Below are 10,577 nucleotides of genomic sequence, written 5' to 3'. Positions count from 1 at the left end.
GGTCTCTGTCCCACCACACATATGAAAATGGCCTGAACCAGCTACTGATAGAAAGTCAAATAATGAAAATACTAATTGTTGTACTATTACTGTAGTTGTCCCTTTGTAAGGACAGTTTTATTCTGACACAGGGAAAATTCAATTAAAAAAAAGAAACATCTCCTCTCATATAAAGACAAGTTCACACAAATGATCACAAATGAAAATGATATGAAACTGTCTTGTTTTACATCTTTTCATTGCTGATCATCCACATCCACAGATCACATTGTTCACTTTCTTCTTAAGAAATAACCCTTATGAAAACAGCCTACTCTGTGGAAAATGACCTTAACCATGTAACCACCAAATGAGTTTGAAGATAATATGATAATGCAGCATTTTAGGCAAGAAAAGTGATGGCACTGTTTGCATTTTCCTGATGTTCTGCAAAAATTGATCATGAAATGAAATCTTTATTAGATTTGTGCAGAATCTTTATTTGTGAGCCACACGTGGAAAAAAGTTAGACTAAGATTAAGTGATGGGATTTTGTGAAACCAGAAGGTTGCACAGACAAATGAGTCAGTTTATTAGAATTCAGAGATACAAAGCAAACTGGGAGGAAAGGAGTTTGCCTGTCTGCACCTACTGGCCAGTAGGTGGCACCTATTCCCACTAAGCAAAGGAGACACAGGTGAGTGCAAACAATGTGAAGAGGAAATGGATGAATGTTGGACATCAGTGAACCCAAAGGTGAGAGACGAGAACTTTCATCCAGGATCTCTGGAGGAGGAGGGGCAAGTTAGTGGCACCCAGTTCCCACCACGTGGCAAAGCTAGAGGATAGTACAGACTGGATTCGTGGTTGAGTGCAGAGAAAAAAGGCAGCTGAGTTAACTGGTCACCGGTAGAGTTCAATCCAAAAACCGAATGCAACAAGATCCAAAATCTAATTTCCAAAATCCAATAAGTCTCAATCTATTAATAGTTCTACAAACCCACTGTACAAATTGTGAATAAAAAAAGAATGTAATAATTTACAAATCTCATAAACTTATATTTTATTCACATTAGAATATAGACAACATATGAAATGTTGAAAGTGAGAAATTTTGAAATGCGTTGCCAAATATTGGCTCATTTTGGATTTTATGAGAGCTACACATTCCAAAACAGTTGGGACAGGTAGCAATAAGAGTCTGCTCAGACCAGGTCTGACCCACTGAGCGAGGGGCCAAAATCCTGCATTCTAAATGTGGTGGAAGGTCAGAAGAAATGAGCCAAACCCTTTAGTCCAAACTTCATACCTGGGTATCGAGGAACCTCAGTCAGAGAATATGTGACAGAGGAGGCTGTGGAGGTGGAAAACATGTTGAATCATGATTTCGGCCATTTCTTTGGCAGAGAGAAACTTGGGAAGTGGGATGAAAATCTACTACTGTGAGTAGTAGAGTTTTAGTACCTGGAGGTCTCTGTCTCCTACATCCTAATGTCTCTCTGCTGTGGTCAGCTGTTGACAAAAGAAGACGTAGGGATGGGATTGGAATTAGAGACGTGTTTGTCCAGGGCATGAATCTGTAGGGGTTTTAGTGAAGGTGGGAGAAGAGTGGGTGTGACCAGGAAGAAAGATCTGGACTAATGTTCTCAATGTAATATCAGTTCTTCTTCTTTTCCTTTCAGCTGTTTCCTTTCAGGTGTCTCCACAGCGAATCATGTGTCTCCATCTAACTCTGTCCTCTGCATCCTCTTCTCTCACACCAACTAACTTCATGTCCTCCCTCACTACATCCATAAATCTCCTCTTTGTTCTTCCTCTAGACCTCCTGCCTGGCAGCTCCAACCTCAGCATCCTTCTACCGATATATTCACAGTTTCTCCTCTGAACATGTCCAAACCACCTCAATCTGGCCTCTCTGACTTTATCTCCATCACATCTAACATGAGCTGTCCCTCTGATGTCCTCATTCCTGATCCTGTCCATCCTCGTCACTCCCAAAGAGAACCTCAACATCTAAAGCTCTGCTACCTCCAGCTCTGCCTCCTGTCTTTTCTTCAGTGCCACTGTCTCTAAGCCGAACAACATCTCTGGTCTCACCACCGTCTTGAACACCTTTCCTTTCATTCTTGCTGATACTCTTTTATCACACAACACACCTGACACTTTTCTCCACCCGTTCCAACCTGCCTGCACTCGCCTCTTCACCTCTTTTCCACACTCTCCGTTGCTCTGAACCGTTGACCCTAAGTACTTAAAGTCCTGCACCTTCTTCACCTCTGCTCCCTGTAACCTCACCATTCCACCTGGGTCCCTCTCATTGACACACATGTATTCTGTCTTGCTGCGGCTAAGCTTCATTCCTCTGTTTTCCAGAGCAGACCTCCACCTCTCTAGATTTTCATCCACCTGCTCCCTGCTCTCACTACAAATCACAATGTCATCTACAAACATCATAGTCCATGGAGATTCCTGTCTAACCTCATCTGTCAGCCTGTCCATCACCAAAGCAAACAAGAAGGGGCTCAAAGCCGATCCTTGATGCAGACCCACCTCCACCTTGAACTCCTCTGTCACACCTACAGCACCTCACCACAGTCTTACAGCTCTCATACATGTCCTGCACCACTCTAACATACTTCTCTGCCGCTCCAGACGTCCTCATACAATACCACAGCTCCTCTCTCTGCACCCTGTCATACGCTTTCTCTAAATCTACGAAGACACAATGCAACTCCCTATGACCTTCTCTGTACTTCTCCATCAGCATCCTCAAAGCAAATACTGCATCTGTTGGACTCTTTCTAGGCATGAAACCATATTGCTGCTCACAAATGTTCACCTCTGTCCTTAGCCGAGCTTCCACTACTCTTTCCCACAACTTCATTGTTTGGCTCATCAGCTTTATTCCTCTGTAGTTGCCACAGCTCTGCACATCTCCCTTGTTCTTAAAAATTGGCACCAGTACACTTCTCCTCCAGTCCTCAGCATCCTCTCACTCTCCAAGATCTTGTTAAACAAACTAGTCAGAAACTCTACTGCCACCTCTCCTAGATACTTCCATACCTCCACAGGTATGTCATCAGGACCAACTGCCTTTACACTCTTCATCCTCTTCAATGTCCTCCTCACTTCACTCTTACTAATCTTTGCTACTTCCTGCTCCACACCAGTCACCTCTTCTACTCTTCGTTCCCTTTCATTTTCCTCATTCATCAACTCTTCAAAGTTCTCCTTCCATCTTCCCATCACACTCCTGGCACCTGTCAATACATTTCCATCCTTATCTTTAATCACACTAACCTGCTGCACATCCTTCCCATCTCTATGTCTTTGTCTCACCAACCTGTACAAATCCACCTCTCCCTCTTTAGTGTCCAACCTAACATACAAGTCCTCATATGCTCTTTGTTTGGCCTTTGCCACCTCTATCTTCACCTTACGCTGTATGTCCCTGTACTCCTGTCTACTCTCTTCAGTCCTCTCAGTGTCCCACTTCTTCTTAGCTAACCTCTTTCTCTGTATACACTCCTGAACTTCCTCGTTCCACCACCAAGTCTCCTTGTCCACTTTCCTCTTTCCAGATGACACACCGAGTACCCTCCTACCTGTCTCCTTGATCAAATTAGCTGTAGTAGTCCAGTCATCTGGAAGCACCTCCAAACCACCCAGATTCTGTCTCAGCTCCTCCCTGAAAACTACACAACATTCTTCCTTTTTCAACTTCCACCACTTCGTCCTCTGCTCTGCCTTAGTCCTCTTCATCTTCCTCACCACCAGCGTCATTTTACACACCACCATCCTGTGTTGTCTGGCTACACTCTCCCCTACCAATGCTTTACAGTCACTGATCTCTTTCAGATTACAGCATCTACACAAGATGTCGTCCACCTGAGTGTTTCTACCTCCGCTCTTGTACGTCACCCTATGTTCCTGCCTCTTCTGAAAGAAAGTGTTTACTACAGCCATTTCCATCCTCTTTGCAAAGTCAACCACCATCTGACCTTCTGCCTTCCTGTCCTGAACACCAAACCTGCCCATCACAGTCTCATCACCTCTGTTCCCTTCACCTACATGCCCATTGAAATCTGCACCAATCACCACTCTCTCACCTCTGGGGATGCTCTGCATCACTTCATCTAACTCACTCCAGAATTTCTCCTTCTCTTCTAACTCACATCCTACCTGTGGTTCATAACCACTCACAACATTGAACATCACCCCTTCAACTTCCATCTTCAGACTCATCAACCTGTCTGATACTCTTTTCACCTCTAGAACATTCCTCACCAACTCCTCTTTCAGGATAACTCCTACTCCATTTCTCTTCCTATCTGACCCATGGTAGAACAACTTGAACCCTGCTCCTAAGCTTCTAGCCTTGCTACCATTCCACCTGGTCTCCTGGACACACAGTATGTCCACCTTTCTTCTCTGCATCATGTCGATCAACTCCCTAGCCTTCCCTGTCATAGTACCAACATTCAAAGTCCCTACTGTCAGTCCTACATTCTTAGCTTTCCTCTTCTCTCTCTGCCTACGAACACACCTTCCTCCTCTTCTTCTTCGTCTTCGACCAACAGTAGTCCAATTTCCACCGGTACCCTGTAGGTCAACAGCACCGGTGGCGGTCGTTGTTAACCCGGGCCCCGACCGATCCGGTATGGAAGTCTTTGTCACGATTCGCATGTTTGATTTGGCATGTGTTTTACGTTGGATGCCCTTCCTGCCACAACCCTCTGCATTTATCCAGACTTGGGACTGGCACAAGAAGACACTGGCTTGTGCCCCCTTGCGGTTGCATTTCAATGTAATATCAGTTCAAATTTCCAAAATCCAAATCCAAAGGACTAGAGTGACTTACAGAATGGAGAGTCAGGCCAGGTCCAGGGATATAGATGATCAAGCAGGCCAGTGGTGGTCCTTGAGTCTGTTGGGGCCCTAGGCAGAAAATTATGAATCATAAAACCGCTATGCTTGAGATATGGAAAATACAATAAAATACACCCTGCACCACTGCACATAGCACAATAACTTTTAATTCACCGCAGTGATTTAATCATGGTTAACAGAGTGAGAGTGGGGGTCCTGTTAGGGAGGACTGACACTGGTAGTGTCATTGCAAACTTTGGACACAGTCGCTGCTGTGCATAGTTTAACTTTTGTCAGCCCTCGGGCCCCTTACTGGCCTGGGGCCCCAAGCAGTTACCTTCCTTACCTGCAGCCACAGACCAACTCTGAAGCAGATTCAGTGAGAGTTGGAGAAAATCTAATTGTGTTTATTCTCAGCAACAACAATGTAGAAAACCATTAGTGTAAAAAATATCCTTATAATATTATCACAATATGTTAGTGGCTTTAGCTTTGGGTTTCTCTGATTGAGTTGATAGTAATTACAGCATGTATGGAACGTTTTTTAAAGAAATTATTTAACATTTTACTCACTTTGATTCTGCCTTGTTACTAACATTTGTGCTGCAATAAATAGGTAAAATATATTTAAAAAATAACATGAAAAAAATGTAATGATATTATTAAAGCATAATATTAAATTGGGAATTTAAAAAATATTTCTCTTCACCAGATTTTATTCAACAGTGCTGCAGCTCAGTGACAACCAGCCACAGCCTGAGAGCTGCCACTTCATCAGATTAACATATCACACACATGAAACCACAAAAAACTTGGCTAGAGAGCAAAGTCATCATTCAACCTGCATTTAAAATGACAACTTAACTTAAAACAAGTGTGAGCTTTAAACAGCATCTTCACTGAGACAGATGAACTTTTACAGCCTGAATATTTTTAACATGTCTCTGATTAAATAATCAAACTCTTCACACACATATAAACATTTTGCAGCTTTTTCTGTGCAGTTTCCCACCACTGACTGATGTCTGTGCTGTTTTTAGTCTGCAGTAGTGGTTTTGGTACATTTGTTCTCTACACGTTGTCAATCAGCCACAACCAAACCAGAACAAATCAAACTTTCCATCTCACAGCTTAGTGAAACCCACAGAACCACACGACACAAACAGCAAGTGAGACTAAAGTTTCTTGAGCCTGCAGAGAAACAGACTCACTGCTGCAGCAACAACAGTACTGTGCAAAACTATCAATAAAATTTTTTAGAACAGAATGTGATGTGGTGAGAGAAGCTCTGAGGACCAGTGACAGTCAGCAGGTTGTCATCACTGGTTAGACTGGTGTGATGGTTTGAAGGTCGGCTTCAGTGAAGAGTAGAAAACCTCTGGTTCCACTGGAAACTCTGAACAAACACACACAGTTCAAACAATATGAGACAATGTTGTAGAAAAGGTTTGTAGGACAAAAGTCCCAAATAAGTTGAGGTTCACGTTTTTTCTTCTCTTCATGCAGTGAGAAGAGAGTTGGTACAGTGGGGAAAACTTTGACAGGTTTCCCTGCTGTACACCCAAGTTTAGCTTCCCTAGTTTTTTATATATCTCTGCTTAATGCTTGTTTTGTGGTTTTGTTCACTTTCATTAGATTTCTGCTTATTACCTGAGCTCTTGTTTGTTCCCCAACTCATGTTCACCCCTTGTGAATGTACACACCTGGTTATAATTAGCCCTTTGAGTTATGTAGTCTGGTTACTCTTAGTTCCTCAGCTTAGTTCCATTCAGTTTTCCCTTTTTCTCCCAGCTGTGTTCTTGTTTAGATGATCAGCCTCTGGTTATGTTATTTACTTGTTTTTTTTGTGGTCACCACCATCAAGCTCCACTTCCGATCTGAACAGATAAGAGACAGCAAGTTGTAAATGACCTCCTGTGTGGTCACAAAGTCATCAAACTCCCTTTAGTAGCACAGCAGTTTCAATATTTCCTCACTAAGATGAATAATTAAGAACATCATTAACATCTTTAGTAAACTAATCAATCACCTGGTGATCACATAAACTGACAGAGCAAACGATGAATTGCCACATATCAAATAAAGACCACAGACCTTGAATAATGAAAAGACATTATAAGACATGAATCATTAAAGATAAAGAACCTCCACACACATTAAATGCAGCTTTATCCTTTTTATTCTAAGGTCTGTTTCTCACTTTGCCATTGGATGTTGCAGTTTCATCGTTTGACGCAGGCCTTTGTTGGTCATTTCCGCCTCATTTGTGTTACGAGGTGTTGGTTCATAGTTAGATGTTTGCTGTGTGCTTGGCCTGTCAGTCAAACCTGTTGCCAAGCAATGGGCCAAATCAGGGGGCAGGACCAGGATCAGACTGGTTTCCCATCAACATATCACCTGAAGTCCTAGTGAGGTACAAGTCCTGTGGCAGAGTGTCCAAAGGTTCCAGCAACATCCAGGAGACTTGGACAGTGATGAAAAGCACCTGGAGAGGACATTCTTCCTGGACCCATTGTCCAGCTCTACACTGAGGCACCACCCACACTGTGTCACCTGTCACCAAGTAGGTGGTTCACCAGATCTCTGGATTAGCCGTAACGTGCCAAACTAGAAACTCTGTTCTTCAAATACTTTCTGCATTTGACCTTTATCTTAAGTTTAATGTGTCCCACACCATGAGGGTCACAAGTTGTGGAATAGGTGGCAACTAAGTATTGATTCAAACAGGGTGGATTTTGTGTTGTCACTATCACAGCCTGTTTGCTAGTTTTTTGGTTGGAAGGACAAAAGAAAATTTGAGGGTCACTCTGCCCACCACAGCACCACTGCACGTCCTGGTCTATCATTCACAAGTGAAGTGTTTAGTGGATCGATTTAGTTTAGTTTTACTCCAAAATGCCCTGTAAGAATGAATAGAGATGCAGCATCATGTGACTGGATAAAAGTCCAGCAGGTTGATTCTTCTTCACAGTTTGTAATGAGTTCAGTTCCTGTCAAGACCTCAAGTATGAGGAAGTTAATAGATCAAAAATAAGAGTAAATATAAAAGTGATGTTATGTCCTGTGGAGGTGTTAGGTTACAACCCATGAGTTACTGTGTGTGTGCTGGACACCAACAGAAGGACAGGAAACAAAAGGACAGTTAGAAGGAGACAGAAATAACACTGTAAATACTTTAAACATTGATTATAAATAGAAAGAAAAGTGTTTCTACAGCAATGTTACAGCTGAAAACAAATATCATGAAGTTTATTTTATTATTATTCATTACAATATTAATAAAAATTATTTATTTTGGATAGTGGAGTTGTTGACACTGTCACCTCACAGCTAAAAAGGTTTCTAGTTTGAATCCTGGCTGCAGCCTTTCTGTGTGTTCTGCTGTTAACAAATTGTTGTAAATGTACATGTCAGCTCAGCCAAATTATCTTGTACAGACAAAGAAATAAAAAAAGGTATAATACATTAATATTAAAATATAAAAGATCATGTTAATGAAAAAAATTAGTAATTAAAAATGTTTTTTATTGTCAAAATTAATTAGTCACTCATTATTTCTACCTTGTAAACACCATCAAATTACAATTTGCTGTTTTAATTTATGGTAAATATGTGTTGATCAACTGTTTTTACAGCAACATCACAGCTGACTGCAAATATCATGCCGTTTATTTTATTATTATTCATTACAATATTAATAAAAATCATTTAATTTGGATCATGAAGTAGAAAGAAATTGTTGTAAATGTACATGTCAGCTCAGCCAAATTATCCTGTACAGATAAAGAAATAATAATTATACATTAATTTAAAAAAGATCATATTAATGAATAAAATCAAATTAATTGTGAAAATTAATTAAAGTCTCTCTTTATTTTTACCTTGTAAACACCATCAAATTACAATTTGCTGTTATTTCTTAATTTATGGTAAATATGTGTTGATCACACTAACAACCTCAAACTGTGGTTCATACTGTAAGTGCTGCAGCTCATTGACAAACAGCCACAGTCTGAGCTTAGATCATAAGAGCTCAGTGATCTATGATCAGAATAATCCACTCTCTGCAGGAGACACAGAAAACTCCACACTGTGCAGATAATTATAAAATGGCAGCTCAACTGTGAAAACCAATGCTTTGATATTAATCTGCCATCAGTTACAGGTTTTATAACCTACTGTATCTGTGTTTCACTGCGAGAGAAGAAGCTTTACAGCCTGAATCTTCTCAAAATTTCACTGATACAAGAATCAAACACAAACGCAGACACTCTGCAGCTTTTCTCTGCAGTTTCCGACCACTGAACGGTGTCCATACTGTTTTTAGCCTGCGATGGTGGTTTTTGTTCATTTCTTCTCTACGTGTTAACAGTTGGCCACAACAAAACCAGAGCAAGTCAAACTTTCCGTCTGACAGCTCAGTGAAACCCACAGAGCCACTCGAGACAAACAACAATGGAGATGAAAGATAAGAATGTTTATTAATAATTAAGAAACAAGAATCATCAGTAAATCAGAAATAACAGTAAAGTTACTGAGGACAGTGAACCAGCCAACAACTGGAAGTCATCGTTAGGTTTAGGTCAGTGTTGGGGAACCTGCTTTGAAAGCAAAACCTCACAGCTACCTGCACTTCTTTCTCTAAGTAGCTTCAAATTAATTCAAAGTTTATATGTGACATGAAATATTAACAAATAGCAGTGAAAATGTGACTCAGGCTTATTGAAAAAAGCTGTTCACCTGTTAACAGGTCACATATAAACCTCAACACTGAAGTAGCTCAGTATTTATGGGCAAGTGTGAGAAATAACAGCTTTGGTTTTGTGTACAATTACTCAGACTCCTACTTTCCAAAAACTAGAATCCACTTCTAAAATCGCAACAACAACTTCTCTGAACACAAAGAACAGTGATGAAAGATGAAAGAAACAGGAGTGAGGGTGGTCAGAGTGGGTTCAACACAGAAACAATTGGTAATTATTTGTAGTTTCAGGAGTTAACTACACAAAGAATGTCGACAGAGTCAAACGTATTTTAACTACATGGTCTTTAATGGTTACTTATACTTAACTACATGAATCTCTATACAAATATGAATGTAGTTAAACTACTGGTCACTAACTACAACTTTAATTACACATAGTTCACTACTTTAGACATCTACTACTACTAATAATAATACTAAAACACTGGAACCAGTTAGAGTCAGTGGTTGGACTGAAGGTGTGAAGGTTTGACGTTCGATCTCAGTGAAGAGTAGACGACCTCTGTGTCTGGAGGAAGCTCTGAACACAAACACACACAGTTCAAGAAAAGATGAGACAATGCTGGAAAAAAAGCTTCTGAGGTTCACGTCTTATCTTGTCTTTCTGCAGAGAGACGACCCAGCAGGAAGTGAAACTAACACCTGGTGGTTGGACCGAGCAGACTCAGAATCTTCATTCTGATCATTAAAGACTTTATCAGCACCAAGACTATTTACCTCCATAATTCAACCAAACCTGACTGAATCTCTCCATGATAGAAACTAAAAGTAGAAAAAGTACAAATCCTCCCACTGAGGTCAGAGAGCCCTGTGCAGCTCGTCGTACTTGCTCTTCATGTTTTCCTGACTCTGCCATGGTTCAGTCAGCGGTGCCAGGGTGGTTAACTAACTTCTGCACGAGTGCACGTTGACCTAGTTACAGCCTGTTCACGTCTGGGCTAGAGTCTAGCTACTGGATGATGAA

At 41.0% G+C, this 10,577-nt stretch overlaps 1 protein-coding gene across 1 annotated transcript in view; it reads right to left on the bottom strand.

The window, feature by feature from the left end:
* Positions 1-9,304: 9,304 nt before the first annotated feature.
* The window catches only part of LOC137137812 (low affinity immunoglobulin gamma Fc region receptor II-like), a 100,298-nt gene continuing 99,025 nt past the window's right edge, over positions 9,305-10,577 (bottom strand). The window contains exon 9 of the mRNA XM_067524491.1: positions 9,305-10,133. Within this exon, the coding sequence (XP_067380592.1) occupies positions 10,054-10,133 (80 nt within the window). The 3' untranslated portion in view covers positions 9,305-10,053. The remainder of the gene's footprint in view (positions 10,134-10,577) is intronic.

Source organism: Channa argus, chromosome 12, assembly GCF_033026475.1.
Source record: "Channa argus isolate prfri chromosome 12, Channa argus male v1.0, whole genome shotgun sequence".
Lineage (NCBI taxonomy): Eukaryota > Metazoa > Chordata > Actinopteri > Anabantiformes > Channidae > Channa > Channa argus.
The sequence above is the reverse complement of the archived record's forward strand: the minus strand, read 5'-3'. Positions and strand labels throughout refer to the sequence as shown.